This window comes from Sciurus vulgaris (genome assembly GCF_902686455.1).
Source record: "Sciurus vulgaris genome assembly, chromosome: 5".
Lineage (NCBI taxonomy): Eukaryota > Metazoa > Chordata > Mammalia > Rodentia > Sciuridae > Sciurus > Sciurus vulgaris.
In genome coordinates this window covers 63,406,652-63,425,593 of record NC_136465.1, presented here as the reverse complement: position 1 = coordinate 63,425,593, position 18,942 = coordinate 63,406,652, and the positions used below count along the sequence as shown (strand labels likewise).

The following is an 18,942-nucleotide window of genomic DNA, read 5'->3' as shown; positions in this document are numbered from 1 at the left end:
AAGAAAATACACTAACTGCCCTGTCAGAAAGAGTTCCAAGAAGGTTCACAGCAGACTTAAAAGAAAAAACTTCCCATGGTGACAGATTTTTATTTTTAAAACATTTTAACCTTAAGACCTTTAAACTTGGTTTGAATTCAGACCCATTCTAGGTAAAAGTGCTCATGGTGTGCAGGAAAGAGTGGAATAAACTGTGTCTGCATTTCCATGTGCTCTTACTAATAGTGTTTGTATTACTGGGCTCTCTGTTGCCCGATCTCCAGCACAAAACCTTGCAGAGACAAAGGTGGATTGTCTGTATCATTCATTGAAGCTACAGGCCCCTTGAAGAAGTTTGTCTAGGACTGGGGTTGTGGCTCAGTGGCAGAGCGCTTGCCTAGCACGTGCAAGGCACTGGGTTCAATTCTCAACTCCACGTATAAATAAATAAAAGGTCCATTGCTAGTGAATATATATGTGTGTGTGTGTGTATATATATATATATATATATATATATATATATATATATATATATTTAAAATGTAAAAAAAGAAGTTTGTCTAACCAAAATCTTAGCAGTCACATATTCTGAAGTACATGTATGCAAACCTCTCTAGTCTGTGCCCAAAAGGACTTACAAGAGGGTTTAAGGAGAACTGTCCTGTTTATTACTGCCCATCTCATTTGCTGTCACCTCACAAAGTTAATAGTTTAACTTCTTAATCCATTTTATCCTATCATCCCAGATGTGTAACACCTATAAAAACTTAAATTGAACAACAATATACCACTTATGGGAACTGAATAATTAATTTAACTAATTGAAAACTTAGGGCTTCAAAGGACTTAAAATTAACATACTACAGTGATGCAGCCACATCAGTGTTTATAGCAGCTTAATTCATAATAGCTAAACTGGAACCAACCTAGATGCCCTTCAGTAGATGAATGGATAAAGAAACTGGTATAGATACACAATGGAATACTACTCAGCCTTAAAGAAGAATGAAATTATGACATTTTCAGGTAAATGGATGGAGTTGGAGAACATTATGCTAAGTGAAATAAGCCAATCCCAAAAAAGCCAAAGGCTAAATGTTTTCTCTGGATGCTAATCCATAAAGGCAGGGGGGGATGGGCAGGCAAGGGAAGAATGGAGGAACTTTGGATTGGGCAGAGGGAACTAAAGGGAGGGGAGAGAGTATGGGGGTGGGAAGATGGTAGAATGAGACAGACAATATTACCCTATGTACATGCATGATTGCACAAATGGTATGATTCAGAGCATCATGTATAACCAGAGAAATGAAAAGTCATACTCTATTTGTGTACAATGAGTCAAAATGCATAACAAATTAGAACAAACTAATTTTTTTTTTTTTTTTTTTTTTGGTGCTGGAGATTGAACCCAGGACCTTGTGCATGCATGGCAAGCACTCTACCAACTAAGCTATATCCTCAGCCCAGAAATAATAATTTTAAGGAAGCATGCCCAAAATTATAACTTCAAATGTGCCCCCAAACCACTTTTCAATATAATGCAAGTAAAATTGTATGAAGAATGAGGGGAAGAATAGAAGTCCTATGTATTAGACAAAGAAGAATGAAGGGATGGGAAGGGGAATAAGAAAAGGAAAGTTAGTGGAATGAATCTGACATAACTTTCCTATGTACGTATATGAATGCACCACAGTAAATCCCACCATCATGTACATCCACAAGACTGGGGTCCTAATTAGAATAAGATACATTTCATGCTTGTATAATTATATCAGAATGGACTCTACTGTCATGCATAACTAAAAAGAACCAATTTAAAAAAAAAAAAAAAAAACTTCAAGGGCTTAATGGGCAGTTCTTTCAACCATGGAACACCAGGATCTGTAGTTTGGCAATGCTGCCAGCAGATGGCGGTGGCGTCTTAAGTCAGAGATCACCTGTGCTGCTGCTATGCTTTACTTCACAGGACCCCCAGATTTATAACTAAGAGTTTTCCAGTTACCTATTATATAACTTAATAATAATAAAAATAATAATAGTAATAAAACACCTGATTAAAGTGACTTCAGCTTTGTTTTAAAATAGTGTATATGTCATCTTATGGAGTGAGAGGTGTAGCTCAGTAGAAAGCTTAACTAGCCTGCCCCAGACGCTGGGTTCAGTCCCTAACACCACCAAAGAAAAAAGAAAAAGGCATCTTGGATTTGTCTCATTTTTTTAAATTTGCGCTTATTTGTTTGGATTTTTTAATATAATGAGCATGTATTACATAATTTTTGAAAGAGAAGAGTTTAAATGTTAATTGTTTTCAGAAGTACACTTTATAGGAACTTCTAAAGACACACAAGTCTTAGTGGTACCTGTGGCTTATTAATACATCCAGAAGTATTTCTTTACAAGTGATGCTTATCAAAAGCTACAGTTTGAGAGCCCTCAGAATATCTAGTGCCTCTGGCTACTTATTTAGCAGTGTCAAAGATCTGCTTTCTATCACAGCCATGGTGATCTCTGCCTCTCGTCTTAAGATCTTTAAAGCTGCTTAAAGAAAACACTCTTTTTTACCAATCTTTTTATCATCCTATAATAAGGTATGGAATTTCTCCCCTTGATTAAAAGTAAGTATGTCTTTATACCTTAATAAAGGAGGAAAGCAGACACTTGTTTCTCGGACCTGAATTAAATTTTTTTTTTTTTGAAAAGTCACTTGTTAGCTCTTAGTCGTAAGCTAAAATAGTGATAGACTTCTCATTTTTAACAACTATGAATCAGCTTCCCATGATCTCCTTTTAAAACTTTTTTTTTTTTTTTCATATAATCCACGTTTCAGCCCAGTGAGGTAGGATCTCATCCTTTTATAGATGAAAAGGGTGACCTTTGAGAGAGGAAACACAGCCCTTAAGTGATAGAGCCTGGAGTCTAGACTTTCTAGACAAGGGTGGGGTGCTGGCTGTGGCTTTAATTACAAAGAACCTAAAATAGGTTCCCATTAATAGGGAACATTTTGAAGTAAAATATAAATCTAGTACTGTGCAAACTTTTAATTGGCTTATATGGCTGGAAGACTTAGGAATGTCTTATTTCAAAGAAATTCACTGTTGGTGTTAGCAGTATTTAGCACCTCTCCTTCAAAGGTTTATAATGTCTAAATGCCCATTATTAAGGAATCAGTTAAGTAAATTGTGGTATATTAATATGATGTGAGATAACCTTACACCCATTAAAAAGAATACCTAGATATGTTTACATGTTTACTTTAGCAAAGTATGTGCTTGTAATACATAGTTTTTCTACAAGTTACATTTATTTTTGAATTTTTGAATGGGATATAGCTTACATAGAGTGATATTTACAGATCTGAAATATATAGTAGTATTTAGTCTGAAATAATATACCCCGATTTTTTAAAAAAATTTGCCTCTAGGAAATCAAATAAGTGTGACAGAACCTTTCACATTTTACCTTACTTTGTTTGAGTTTTTGACAATGGTCATCTATTTCTTCTATAGATAAATAAAGGGGATCAGATATCATAAAGTTATAGGGAAGATCAGTGGAGTAGATATAAGAGAATGACAGGGAGGGAGAAAGGGAAATGGGAAGATAAATGAATTTAACAAATCATGTTATATTCATATGTAAAGATAACAGGGAATTTCACTTTTATGCCTATGTAGAAGAAAGGAAATTTAATAGCATTGAGGAGGGAAAATGGGGAAATTGGAGGGGAAGAAAAGAGGATGGGACTCAAAATCAAATTCCTTGCATGTCTGATTTTTGTCACAAAGAACCCAATTATATATATTATGATGCTCTAATGAAAAAGGGGACTAAAAATATTTGCAGAAATATGAAATAATACCACTCTTATTTTTGTTTTGGAAAATAGTTATATTTAATAAAATTATATATGTAAGAAAATAAATGTGTGTATAGATTATATCTGTGTACTTATATGGCAGGGGGAAGTATTTATAAGGGAAGAAAAGCACACAGGTTCACACTCATGGTCAACTTGAGAAACTTCCCAGGGATCTCATCTTTTATGCTAAGTAGGAGAATTTGGAAATTTTATATTTGACGTGACAGAGAAATATCAAGGCCACGCTTATGCTCTCTTACCAGATAGTGTGTCTTGGAACATGCATCCTGTTTTGGCCTCCCAACCTCTTTATCAATCCCTGCAGTTCTTCATTATCAGAAAAAAGAATAAGCTGCACTGAGGCTCCTTCTCATTCTCTGGGCACCAGGAACATGTCCTTATTTAGTTTAATACATCTGTAAGTGTGTTAAGCATTCCCAGTTTTCAAGATAACAAGTTCAAAGGGGCAAAAATAGCATATGTTCTTTTTGTTTGTTTGTTTGTTTGGTGCTAGGGATCCAAACTCAGGGCCTCATACATGCCAAGCATACATTCTACCTCTGAGCCCCACTCCAGCATGTGTTCATTTTTTGATTCCCTGTAATATATAGTGCTGCATCTTACATACCACAAACAGATAATGATTTTTTAATTAACAATTGAATACTAGACTTCCTGGACAGGGTCACCTTCCTGACCCTCTCCCCACCCTCTGTGAATCCTCTGTCCACCCTCCCCTACTTTCAGAGTCAGTCACTCCTTATCCAGTTGTTTACCAATAGGTGTAGTCTTGATATTGAGGGGTGAGTGGGAAGGGTGTTGGAGACAGGCTGAGGGGAGGATATGTTTTCTCATCAGTAATTTGGTTATCACCAGAACATGAGACCTGTGGGTAGATAAAAGCTGGGGGAGGGGAGTGTGCTAGCATTCCAGAATCAGGATTCCTCATTAGGGGTGAAATACCGCCACTGTCCTGCTCTTGAAGTGTATGTGATAAGGCCCCTCCTTGTTCCCCTTGATTTGAATTCAGAGGTATCACTCAGGTCTCCCTGCACCAGAGTCTTTGGACTTCAGTGTTTACCCTGTGACTCCTCTCTCCCTTTCACCTATTCTACTTTAACCAGTCAAAATCATATCCAAGATCAGACAACAGAAGCTCTGCCTCCTTCCAGTGGGTATGTCAGGATAGTGACAAAGCTAAGGTTACATCCCATATTTTTTGACTTCTGTCCACTCACATCTCCTCTTAATCTGTGATAAGTAATAAAATGAATCCTTTGGAGCACTAGCACAAGAAAGCACCACATCATAAGCAGAGAGCCTCACCTTTTTGAGAGACAGGAAGGAAGGGAATTACTTTTTATTGCCACCTATATGGCACATACCTTGTCTCCACCATTGTGTCATCTAACCCATACAACAACCCTACAAGATTGCTGTCTCATCACCCAAGTTTCCTGGCTAGATCACAGATGCTTCAAAATGGAGGTTGAGCCAGAGCTGTCTGGCTTTCATTCCTGTACTCTTTCATTTACCTTGACTTGAGATCTGGCACTAACTACGATAACCACCCTTGGTCACCTCACACCCCTTGTTGGAAGCATGGTCTCTACTGATAATTTCTTCTCAAATGATTTTTTAACAGGACCAAGGACGGTGATTCACCCCAAAGCACGAATTATTGCTGAAGCTGGGCCAATAGTGATTGGTGAAGGTAACCTGATAGAAGAACAGGCCCTCATCATAAATGCGTAAGACTTTTATAGATAATGTGAACTAAGCACCACCTGTAACAGTTTTCATCAATATAAATTTTTGGGACTAGGCTGTAGCTCACCCATAGAGCACTGGCCTAACATGCTTAAGGCCCTGGGTTCAGTCACCAACACTGCAAAAAAAAAAAAAATTAAAAATTACAGCTGACATTTGGAATGCCCACTGTTTTAGAACTAGAGAAACATTAAGGATCTTTTTCAACAAAAGTAAATGAGAAACCCAAAAACTAGGTAGAGAAAAGACTTGCCCAGGGTGAGGAGCTTACTGATGAATGGCTGACTAGAATCTTCACCTCTGGGTCCAGTGACCTTCCCCTGTTGTATCATTTTCTCATCCTTCTCTTAAGCAAACTCTTCCTGAGCACCTCTAACCTTGAGGTGCTATGAAGAGTTTGGTTGGGTTTCTTGATTCTGACAGAAATGTTATTCATGCCCAAAAAATGTGAGCTTAACTCAGCTGTATGTTTTCCCATGTTCTGTATGGTAATACCCAGAGTTACAGATGAAAAATTTGCCATCCTAAAGATAAACAGATAATAAAATATTACAACATGTATGTGATCATAGGTGAACTAACCCATTAAATTTTCATAAGCATTAGTATGTCTTTCTAGATAAAATTTTGGCAGGATATTCAAGGTTACACCTAATTTATAACAACAATGTATGGAATTTGTAAGAAAGACCTTAGAAAAATATTTAACTGTGATAAAAAGACTGATTTGTCTGAATGCTTACTTAGGATTTGGGAGTTTTTTAGTATATTAAGCAGTTTCTCTTTAAAATACATTTAACACCTTCAATGTAAGTCAGTTAACAAAAGCAACATCCTGTAGTAACTCAACTGTCAGAGATAAAACAGTTTTTAAAATGGTTTCCTACTCTAAGAGCACAAGTATTTTGTCTTCGAAATATTTCAACTAACTAATATCATAAAATAATTATTTTACGTGCATATCTATTTATATTTTACAATCTTGAATGATTAATAAAAATAGAAAAGTCTCAAGTTAGGCATGATTTTGATTCTAATTTAACAGGCTAAAAGTCGAGTCAGCCTCCTTTTTTTTTTTTTACCTTGGTCTAGAAAAGGCCCTCTGAATTCTGAGTTTAAGAAATAAAGGAAGACCGTCCCACTGCGTACATTTCTGATCAACTAAAAATCAAACCTTCTTTAACATAAAGGGGAAATGATTCACTTGGACCAAGAAATAACTGATATATATTTTAAGCTTGATGCAAGTAAAATTAAGAGAATTAACCCAAATTCTAAAATGAAAGGAAAACAGTTTATTGTTACTGGTTTTTTATGATCTATCTCTTCTTTTTATAGTCATCCAGATAATATTACCCCTGACACTGAAGATCCAGAACCCAAACCTATGATCATTGGCACCAACAATGTGTTTGAAGTTGGCTGTTGTATCCTTTACTAATCTACCATTATTCCCAGATGTCCTTTGGTACCCAGATCTCTTCCTATAGAAATTATCAGGATTTAGCTATTAAATATATTTATAATATATATTATGATTACATTTTTAAGAGTACATCACCTTGTTCTTTGTACAGACATATTTGTAGTATGTTAAAAAATCTTTTCTGGGGTTGGGATTGTCTGTAGCTCAGTGGTAGAACACACATGCCTAGCCTGTGTGAGGTTTGACCCTCAGCACTGCAAAAAAAGAAAAAAAATATTTCCTGTTCTGTTGACTAACTCAATAGAATAAATACTTATGCCATTTTCTGACACACAAGCATACATCTTTAGCTCAGCATTTTGAAAGTCCTTTTGCTGGAACTATAACTTATTGTCAAGCAGCAATAACTAAATGGCAATGGACACAGAAATAGTAATCCTGGCTTCTGTCCTGATTTAAGAATAACACCTTTGTCAATTTTGTTCCTGTATCATTTTAGATAGATCATATGTTGTCTGATTCAAAAATATGGTGGGCAGAGGTGATAATATTTCATTCTGTATGTGTTATTTCTTTTCTCCCAGGGTGCTACCAGTTCTTTTGCTTTGTCTTATACTCTGAAAAGATAGAAAAACTTTTCCATGATGTCAGCAAAACATATAACACTGTCAACAGCATTTCAGTGACTGGGTAATGGATAGTTTTGATTTTCTTAAAATAATTGTGAAAATATAAAATCAAGGCTCTTTAAAAAAAATAGGAGTCATTTATTTATACCTAGAGAAACTTATACTTAAGGATTAAAACTTTATTACAGATTTCTCTAAGCAAAGATTTCTGGCAAGGGAGAACCTACAAAGTCCTTCCCATGCCTCCGTGCTTCAGTGCAATTAAGGACATATTGTGTAAGTGGGGAGAAAAGGGATGAACATATTTATAGTATTTACTTAACTGAAGCTCACAGATTCCCAAGCCATGAAAATGGGGGATAATAATGTCATCGAATCAAAAGGTAAGCTATGTTCAGAGTTTGATTGTTAAAGGGATTACCTCCTTTCTCTTTGTCATGTCCTGGGAAACAACCAAAGTACAAACTATAACAAGGTGGTATGCTTGGAAGTGAACTAAAGTCATTGTCAAACTAATTCTTTACCTCAAAAGAACCTAATTTAGTTATGTAGTTATTTGATAATGTGGTTAAATACATTAAAATTAAAAGTCTGCAATGTATTTTTAGGTTGGAATTGGATTAAACCATAAAATTCCATTGAAAGATTTGAAAAAGATTTCTATTAAATCCTGGTATGGGATGGTATTTTAGTTGACTAACGTAATCATAGAACTAAAGAAAAAAATCAGTTACTTGAGCAAGTTTCTTTCTTACGTTTCAGAACTACTCTTCCTCCAATCAAAACAAATATCATCTACTCTCTAAAACTGGTTCAAGTCACCAGCACTGCTGGGAATCAGCTCCAAGAGCTTGTCCCACAAAGGTGCAGAAAGAACCTGAAAAGTGACACTTCTTTAAAAACATTGGTTTATATTTTTTGGTCCTGAATGGCATGGGGAAAAAAATACTTCTTTTTTAAAATAAGGTCACACTTTTTGTTAACCTACTTATTGTTCTTAATTTTAATTTGGATTACCAATTATTGTCATCATTGGCATTCTTTATTTATTATAAACTTACTATGTGTCAAACATGTGCTTAGGACTTTTTTTTTTTGGATGCTTGAAGTCAACTGTGAAGTCTCTCCATATTATAGTAAACTTGAGCTCAAAGACCATTGGCATGCCCAAGGCCACACAACTAGTCAGCAGCAGAGTTCTGTTTTGAATTCATCTGGCACTGTTTTGCATTGTCTTCCTCTGTGTTGTCTATTCAAACTCTGAATTGAAGCATTTTCTTTATTTTTTGTCTCAAGATCAGTTTCATTTTTATACCTAAATCTCAGAAAGAAAAAAAAAAAAAAGAGTTGTAAATGCAACAAAAAGTGTTACATAATGCCTTAAGTTGCAATCTTTCCTGTTTTTGCTACAGCATATGTAGGCAGAAATGTAATATTGACAAGTGGTTGCATCATTGGGGCTTGTTGCAACCTAAATACTTTTGAAGTCATCCCTGAGAATACAGTGATCTATGGTGCAGACTGTCTTCGTCGAGTGCAAACTGAGCGACCACAGGTACTAGAACAACCTCTGCATAAAAAAAGAGTTCCTTCTAGGGCTGCTAACCCTCCCAAAACACCAACTAGTTGTCTTCATGGGCAACAAATTCATTTTAAAAGCAAATTATTAGGAACTGGGGTGTAGCTCAGTGAGTTGAGTGCATGCTTAACATGCATGAGACCCTGAGTTTGATCCCCACCACCAAAAAAAAGCAAAAGAATACAATAAAACATCAGAGAAACATTCCTAAGAAACTTGGATTTATTTGCAGCTTAATCATTGAGTGTTTAGGTTACTATCCTCTGTGTGCGTGTGTGTGTGTGTATACTATATATGGATGACAATGACAAATTGATTGTGAGGAAAAGAAAATCCAGAGTTGCTATTCCTGGTCTTAGCATTTTCACTGAAGATGCATCATCAAACCTTACAGACCATATTGATTCACTCCTAAAATATCAATCTTCAAGGCACTACCAAAGGAATGGCCCTACCAAATTTAATACTAGGCATCTAACTTGGATCTGTCTGAGTTTAGCATAACATAGCTTGATTATAAAAACAGCTTATGAATAGGCTAGTGTGTTTGGATATTTTCTTAATAAACCAGAATATATATTTGGAGCTTAATGTTAGAATAGAAGATGAAAAAGATAAGACCTCTGGGATCTTCTTTGAACATAAGACATTTAGATTGAAATTTTGAGCCTCATTGCTTGATATACTCAATATGTATTTCTTTAGTTACCTAGTCTCCTTTTCCTGCCTGCAAAGAAAATATTTTCAAGACATTTATTGCTTTGCCTCTGATTCTTAGACATATTTTTATCAAATATTAAAACTCTTATTTAATTCTTTCTGGGTTACTCAATTTTTGTAATGTTTGGCATTATTATTGTAAGCAACTATTACTTCTGTAAACTAAAAAGAAAAAATCAGTATTTTTTTTTTACAATCTTTCTATGTAACAGCAAAATTGATTAAAACAGAAATGAAGCAGGAGTTGGGAAAAGGAAATTAGACTTAAGTAAGCAAGAATATCTGTAGTTTAAGGTTTGTTGTAAAAGACTATTTTCCAAATTTCACTGATTATAAGGATTAAATAGAGGTCTTTATTAAAAACATATTCCCCAGACTTATTGAAGCACAGTGTCTAGGCACAGACCTAAAAATCTATATTTTTCACAAGTACCCCAAGTGAGTTTTACATTCAGTTTGGGCAGTGCGCCATTTGAAGAGTAAAGATCAATGACTGTGTCTTATCTGTGTGGAAAGCAATATACTATGGGTGTTTTACTTAGGTGGTTTTCTCTAATTGGCACCCTTTTGCTTTTTAGAAGCTAGGATATATATAATCTACAAAAGCCAGTTTAGAAGCATATTTCCGTATATTTTTATGTATAAAATCATTTGCCTTTTTCTTGTTACCAAACTTAATATATTTTTATTATATATTTTAAAAACACAAATAAAGAAAGGTAAGAAATAAGTCAGTAAAAATCACCTATCATTCTCTGACCTAAGAGGAACCATTTCTATCTAATATTCTTGACTTTGCTTTCTGCCAGTCATTCTTAATTATCTTCTTTTTAGCCCCAGACACTACAGTTGGATTTCTTGATGAAAATCTTGCCAAATTATCACCACCTAAAGAAGACTATGAAAGGAAGCTCGACTCCAGTTAAGAACTGAGAATAGTGTATATCAAGATAACGTTCTTTCTTTGACTACTGTCTTTTGAAAGGGCCACAGTGTTTGTACATTCTTATTAGCAGCTCACATAATAATGTGTGTTGACTTTGTTTGATAAAACTGAGAGAGGAAAGTAATGGATTTCCATTGTAACTGTCCTTTATAATTTATATAAAATGTATTATTTTCCTATGCCTTTGCTCCTTTCTGATAATTTACAGATTCATTTTTTCTTTTGTTATATAAAATGTTAGCCACAAATTGATTATGTAAAAGACTACAGAAATGGCAAGTGGTCATGTAATTACACTCTAGCATATACTAAACTAAATAAAAACTGCTGGTGACAGAGTTTTTAGTGAATCTGCTTCAATCAGTTTGGCTACTTGCATTAATCTTCCCAAAAGAGGTATCTTAATTTTTATTATTAATTTTTATGATGCATTAAGCTAATGTGTTTACTTACCTTTTCCTCTTGTGGATTTGTAGCTGTTTAAGTTTCAAATGAAATTTCAGCAGCTATTGAATTAGTTTAGACTTCACTTTGTTTTTAAGAAAAAAATTTTTTTTCTTTTCAGCAAATCAGGGAAAGATGTCTTCAACAGAATATAAATTCAGAAAGAATGCTGTCTGACTAAGATGACAAATAAAAGACCACTCAGTGATATTCCTGAGTTTCTGAGGACAATAAAACTAAGATTTTGAAATTTTTATGAAATTATTTTGACATAGTAATAATCACTAGTTATTGAATTTGTTGTAACATTTAATTAGATGGTAGGCAAAATTTTGAGAATTTTATTGTAAATCCTAATTTTTGTTTTGTTTTTGATGCTGGGGATTGAGCCCAGAGCCTCCTATAGTTAAGCATATACTCTATCATCAAGCCACACTCCCAACCCCTCAAATTTTTTGAATAATTCAGGTGCATACGTTTAATAGAACACACTTTTCAAGTTTTGAATCCATAGGGGAAAAAAGAGATAATACTAAGATAAAAAGACTTAAGATTTTGTTCTCAAAATTTAATTGTAGTTATGGATAGAGACAACTGTGTTTTTTAATTTCTGAAACTAATAGTACAAATTAGCCTAATTGTTCCTAATATAAATGACTTGATTTTGATAAGAATAGTCATGACTCAAATTGGAGAACCATACTGTAATGAACTGAACATAGAGCTTTTGAAAAAAGGAGAACATTGCATTAAAGCTCAATTTTTGATAACTATCATTTACTTCTCAACCCCTGAAGATCAAGTCATAATTTTGCTGGTCCTGGGAAAAGATCAGAAATTACAAAACTGCCTTTGAAATCCTATCATGGTTCTAAACTGTTCTCTGATAAGCTACATAAATGGCCTCTCCAAACTACAGCTAGTACATGAGGGCAACAGTGAGACATCTCCTAAGGACTTGGTAGACTTTTCAGACTTCCTGAATCACCATGTAGGGCTGCAGGTGGCACTCAGTGGTAGAGCACTGGCCCAGCATGCACAAGGCCTGAGTTTGATCCCATCATTGAAAAAAAAACAAAACAGTGATAAAAGCTTCGGTGTCTACCAGGTATTCTGTTAGCTATTAAGGAATGTTAACTCATTTGAGGAAGGAAAATATGAACACAAATAGTGAACTTACCAAAACAGGTCTTGGAGAAATAAAATATGACAGTGTGCACTGTTATCCATGAAGAGGAGGTCCTGCATCCAGGAGATGTGAGCAATTCAGTGACCAGAGGTTCTGTCTATTTATAGTAAGACCAGTTTATCAGTACACACTGAGACTTGGGGATAACACACCTCAAGACTTACCACTTCTTTTGACTAATTGCAAGCTTCGCTGAACAACCTTCTCTTTGTAAATATGGCCTTCATACTATTATTTAGAAAATATAAGGTACCTAAATTCAATTCTACATATAGGAAATTTAGAGGACCTCTCTGATTTCTATATTCATCTTGTGTGGATTTAGTTTGTGTGAGTTTTTCCCCACTTGGTCTGTCAATATAGTTTATGAGTTTCTGAATATTCTTAAAGTATAGTTTCAGACCCATTATGGCAAAGAACCAAAAAGTCCAGATAGATTATTACATACTTCACTCTAGAGTTTCTCCATAGCCAGACTACATGACTTGAGCGGCTGTCACTCACTGAGACAGCTCTCAAACTTCATCACAGATATTCTAGACAAATAAACTAAATGGTAGGACACCCTGATATGCTTCTGACACAAGATAGCCACTGGGCAGAGAAAAGAAAGAAACCATTTTTTTTCATAGCATCTGAAGGCAATTTGGCACCTGGATTTCAGACCAAGATGGATTTTACACTGACTGAGTAGTGTCAAGTCTATAAAAGTTGCTTTCCTTCATCTAAAAAACACACTAGTTATTATGCTATGTATCAAATTACCCCAAGACATAATAACTTACAACAACAAACACATTATTATCTCACATAATTTCTGTGAATCAAGAACCAGTGATATGCTGGATGTGGTGGTGCAGGACTGTAGTCCCAGCAATTTGGGAGGCTGAGGCAGGAGAATTACTTGAGCCCAAAAGTTGGATACCAGTCTAGGCAACACAAGACCCCTGTCTCCAAAATAAAAGTAATCTATGAGTGGCTTTACTTGTGGCTGTGCTTTGTGTCTCTCTTGAGACTGAATTCAAAACTGTCAACCAGAGCTGCAGTCATCAGAAGCCTTGCCCTGAGGTTGTAGATTTCACTTCCAGAATGGCTGTCTCAAATGGTTGTCCACAGTATGCCTCAGTTCCTCACCATGTGAGCCTCTCCACAGGCTACCTGAGAATCCTCCAGAACCTAGTTATCCAAGAAAGAAGACACTACAGTGCCTTCTATGACTTGGTCTCTAAAGTTGCACACCATCAATACCATTTAATTTGGTTGTTAGAAGTGAGTCACTAAGTCCATTTTACAAAGGGAGGGGAATCAAAGAATTCATGTGCATATTTTAAAATCATCAGCATATACACACACATCCATTTACAGCTGGATTCCTCCCTGCACACTGTCAGAATCTCTTAGAGGGTCTCCACACTGAGGAAGATGCCTTTGGAACACACAACTGATTAATTAATGGAACAACACATGCCGTCATCAAATGTCTTCATCTTATGACCACCTTGAAGCTCTATTGTTTTCTGACAAAATGAGTCTTTTACAACATCAACAACCAATTTTCCAGCACCAGCTAGATGTCCAACAGTTTGCTTCTAACTATCTGGAGGTGACCCAGGCTCCACAGATGAAGGGCCCAGAAGACTGTCCCTACATTATTTGCCAGCAGCAAATGGGCATGCAACTCATACCGCTGCCCAGCAAACTCCAAATTTAGGAGTTCCCATGATCACTCTTTCAAGTTCAATAATTTTCTAGAACAACTTAAAGAACTTGGGAAGGTGGTATACTTAGGATTACAAATTAATTATAAAGAATCCAACTCAGGAACAGCCAAATGAAAGGGTTGGGGTTGGAAATGGCATGGAGCTTCCATTTCTTTGAAGCACACCATCCTCTCAGCACATGAGCACATTCACCAACCGGTGTCTAAGAATTCTTATCCTATCTCCAGCTCCTATACCTTCCCTGGAGTTGGTAAGGCAGAACTGAGTGTTCCAACACTAGTCTCCGGTTCCTATTAGCATTAAAAAAAAAAAAAAAAAAGCAAATTTCAAAGAGTTGAGGAGCTCTATGCCAGGAATAGGGACAAATACCAAAAAAAAATTTTTCAGTTCTGGGGATCAAACTTTTTTTGTACAAATTAGACAGGTGCTCTACCACCCAGCTACATCTACAACACTTTTTTATTTTTTGAGACAAGATCTCACTAAGCTGATCAGATTGACCTGGAACTTGTGATCCTCCTGCCTCAGCCTCGCCATAGCTGGGACCAAGAGGCACCTGGCCCAGATTTTTTTTTTTTTTTTAATTTTATCACACCTATCTTAGAAATACTCTTAAATATAATGTAAATTTCATTAAACATCAGTTTAATTTGTCTAAACAATAGGAATTATTATTATTGAAGGATAAGAATATTGAGTGAGAGAATAGTACAATAACTATTACTAACCCTTAAGGTAGAGATACTTAGTCAACTCTGACTTTTTTTTTTTAATTGTATTTATTTATTAAACTTGCATAGAACTTATCACATACATACTAGGCATTGTTAAAAATAGTTTTTACACAAGGTACAGTGGCACATGACTGTAATCCCAGTGACCTGGGAGGCTGAAGCAGGAGGATCACAAGTTTGAGGCTATCCTGGGAAATGTAGCAAGACCCTGTTACAAAATGAAAAATAAAAAGGACTATGGGTACAGCTCAGTGGTAGAGCACCCCTGGGTTCAATCACAAGTGCCAAAATAAATAAATAAATAAATAAATAATAGCAGTTTATACATAACTAATTAAATATGCATTAACTTCTTTAATTCTTTTAATCAAGTAGATAATACTATCCCTATTTTATAGATGTGGAAATTGAGGCCTAGAGAGGTTAAGTAACTGTCCAAGGTGTCTCAGCTCATAAGTGGCATTTGGGGTCCAAAGTTCATGATCTGAGCCATATTCTGTGTTGCCTTGTTGGAAATTTTTTTAAACTTTTTTTAAGATAGAGCTTCCAAATACTAATTAAGAAAACAGGTATAGATTTACCTGTCTTCCACTCTTCATAATCTTTAAATTCTTAATCTGCATGAGACAAAATAGGGAAATTTTTTAAAAAAAAGAATTACTTGATCTACTGTATTCAATTTTAAAATACCCAAACAGGGATTCCACGCGCAGGATCCAGGTCATTCTTTCCAAAGCTTTACTGGGTCTGCTTGTTATTACTAATTAACTATGGTGGTAATATGCAGTGGTGTTTTGTTTTTCACTGGTAAAAGTGATTCAATTTCATTTTAAACAACTCAGGAAGTGGGGAAAAAAAACACTTCTAATTTCATAGTCCACCCTCAAACACCACTACTTTTGGCATTCTGGGAACTAACTCTTAGCATGCAGTCCACCATTAATAAAGGTAAATGTGGATTTCTTTCCCATGCTTTTGTTTTAAAGCTTTGTAATTTCTACTGCAGCTTCACCACAAGAGGGCACCAATGTACAGCATGGTTCTCCCACTACTGGCTGGCAAACACCCTGCTCTTGGAGACTTTTATTACCCTTAGTAATCTGACCCATTTTAGGAACACTTTAGACTTGAATACTTTACTAAACATAAAGTAAGAACAGCTTTTCTCCTGCCTCTTTCAAAGAGTGACATATTTAAATATTTTAGAGCAATTGTTGAGACTAGTCTTGTCACACTAAATACATTCAAGGAGAGGTGCAAGAATTTTGACCTCCCACAGAGAAGCATGATTAGTTCCACTGATACCTAGCAAAGAATGGTTTGGTCAAATCTTCCTTATTAGCATTTCTCTCATTAGGATTTCAGCAAAACTTCTTTCTTTCATGTGAGTTTGAGTGGTGCAAAGTCCCTGAATTTAGATTTTCCACTGGTTAAACCAGCTTAACATTCCTTCGCTACCTGTATGGCTCAGACCTTTGAACCAGTCTCTGCTCCGCATGAAAAATACTGTCTGATGCTCAAGGCCACCTGATTTTCACAACTAGTCAGTAACCTACGCCCTGGTGGGCCAATCACATCTCACCCTGCATCTGCATCGTATGCTTTCCAAAAGTTAATTATATTTGTTCCCAACCTTGTTTATGCAATTAGTAGTTAGCAATTACATAATTTAATTCAATAGTACCAAAATCAAACAATTATGATTGTGAAAAGAGCTATAATCTTTATGAAACGAAGTTGAGTGCTTGGGAAAGACATGATAAAGACTTTTTTAAATGTTATGGAATTAGCTGTGGACAAAACACTGAAAGTTTGAGCAAAGGAGGAGGGAGCACCAAAATATAGAAGGCTTTTGTTCTCATTTTGCTTCACAATTGTTTTGAGTCCTTCATCCACTGAAACTGAAATTGATAATGACTCTTGCTATGTTAGTAGATGTCTTACAAGTGGTCCCATCAGCAGTACCACACTCCAAGTTTTTAGCTTGACATCAAAGGAATGATGGGTGAATGTTTTATTGTTTCTGTTTTAAATTTAAAATAAAATTTTGATGATATATATTATCATTTCATGAATTCCTGTTCTGGAAAGCTGACTTTCCCATTTAACTCACTACAGATTCTGTCTGCATAAGGAAGCAAGACTTCTACATTACAGCTTCAGATCTGCCAAATGGAGGAACAGCAAAATGGGCCCAAGCCCTCAATCTTTCCTCTGTGACTTATGTATACTTTCAAAAGAATAACCTCACTTTCATGAAGATAGCATCTTAGAGTCCCTTATTGCTGAAGTAGATGTGCTTGATTTTAATAGAACAGATTTTTAGAATTTAATCTTTTTTTTTTTTTTTTTGGCCATGCTGGGGATGGAATCTACAGCCCACATACGCAAGACAAGCTCTCTACCACTGAACTACACCCCCAGCTTAGAACTTGATCACCTTTACTGTATCTAGACCTGTTAGTTGACAAAATGGTACCAAATCTTTCAACTTATCCCATAACTGTGCCTAAAATGTTTCTTTTTTATTAATGCGAGCTGGCACAGTTGTGGATGTGTTATAATTTGTGCTTAAATGATTACAGCACAAAAGGGAAGATTGTGACTGAGGGTTTCCCCTGTGGCCAGGAAAGCTTTGCCATGGTCTTCATATCCTTTGTAATCAGAAGAATGGCCCACACCAGATCCCAAAAGGCATTCTTTATGTTTAAGCTTTATGATAATGTAACGAGAAGAACTGAAAGCTCTTTACTAAATTATAAGTAAGTTATTAGATTTAGGGATGGTAGAGCACTTGCCTAGCATGTGCAAAGTCCCAGGTTCAATCTCAAGCACTGAAAAACAAAAATAATAAATTTTACTTGTGCCGCATAACAAAATCAAGTGCATCTTAGTTTTAAATTCTAAAATATGAAGAGAGCCATGCACTGTTATCTCAGTGACTCAGGAGGCTAAGGCAGGTAAATCACAAGTTCAAAGCCAGCCTCAACAACTTAGCAAGACCCTCAGCAACTTATATCCTGTGTCAAAAAGGTCTAAGGGTGTAGCTCAGTGGCAAAGCATCCCTGGGCTCAATCCCCAGTCCCCTATGCCTCAAAAAAAAATTATAAAATATGAAGAGAGAAAGCTTTCATGCTGTAAATGATATTCTGCTAAAGTATCCTCCCATTTCTGCCACATAGGAGGCCCCTCCCTGTATTACAGTTTTGCAAAAAAGAGTCACATTAGATGAAATCCAAGACTCCGCCCTCCCTGTCATAATCCTTTGGGGCTGCTATTAAAAAATATCATAAGTGAGTGGTTTATTAGAAATTTATTTCCCACATTTCTGGTAGTTGAGAAGTCTAAGATCAAGACACCAGGAGATCCAATGTCTGGTGAGGGTAGCTTCCTGGCTCATAAGGGCACCTTCAGCAAACAACTCCCATGGGCTCTTTTATAAAGGCACTAAGCCCACTCATGAGGGTTCCACCCTCATGACCTAAGCATTTTCTAAAGGCCCCACCTCCTAATACCATCCCCTTGGGGAGGCAGGATTTCAGCAGATATTCAGACCATAGCATCCAACTTCTCCCTTCCTAATAGATTCTCAGTTTTGTCCAACTATCCACTCAATCCATGGATTAAGCTTAATCAGTCCATTCCAATGAATATTTGACCTTTCACTGGTTCACAAGTGCATATGTAACTTAAATTTTGCCTAAAACAAGCTAAGGGAAGAACTTATATCTTATAGGAGGAAAGAGATTTTCCTCCTTCTACTGGATATGAACAGGAGAACATGCTGCCTGTTTGCTGCTGGCAGTTACCTTACCACCATGAGGGAAAGCAGCAGAAGGAAAAGATAGAAAAAATATAGATGCTTCAAGATGAGGCTGAGTCCATCTTTTAGAACCTAATTCTAGACTTTCATAGATACATAAGACATTTTCTGAATGTTTAAGCA

At 35.9% G+C, this 18,942-nt stretch overlaps 1 protein-coding gene across 5 annotated transcripts in view; it reads left to right on the top strand.

The window, feature by feature from the left end:
- The window catches only part of DCTN6 (dynactin subunit 6), a 41,949-nt gene that overhangs the window by 11,170 nt on the left and 11,837 nt on the right, over positions 1–18,942 (top strand). For 4 of the 5 annotated variants that reach the window (XM_079140261.1, XM_079140265.1, XM_079140264.1 and 1 more), the window contains 5 exons: positions 5,484–5,589; positions 6,947–7,035; positions 7,999–8,046; positions 9,076–9,218; positions 10,797–11,247. In XM_079140261.1, the coding sequence (XP_078996387.1) occupies positions 5,484–5,589; positions 6,947–7,035; positions 7,999–8,046; positions 9,076–9,218; positions 10,797–10,895 (485 nt within the window). In that variant the 3' untranslated portion in view covers positions 10,896–11,247. Of the gene's footprint in view, positions 1–5,483; positions 5,590–6,946; positions 7,036–7,998; positions 8,047–9,075; positions 9,219–10,796; positions 11,248–18,942 lie in introns of those variants that run through there. The other variant, XM_079140262.1, reaches the window with a different exon arrangement.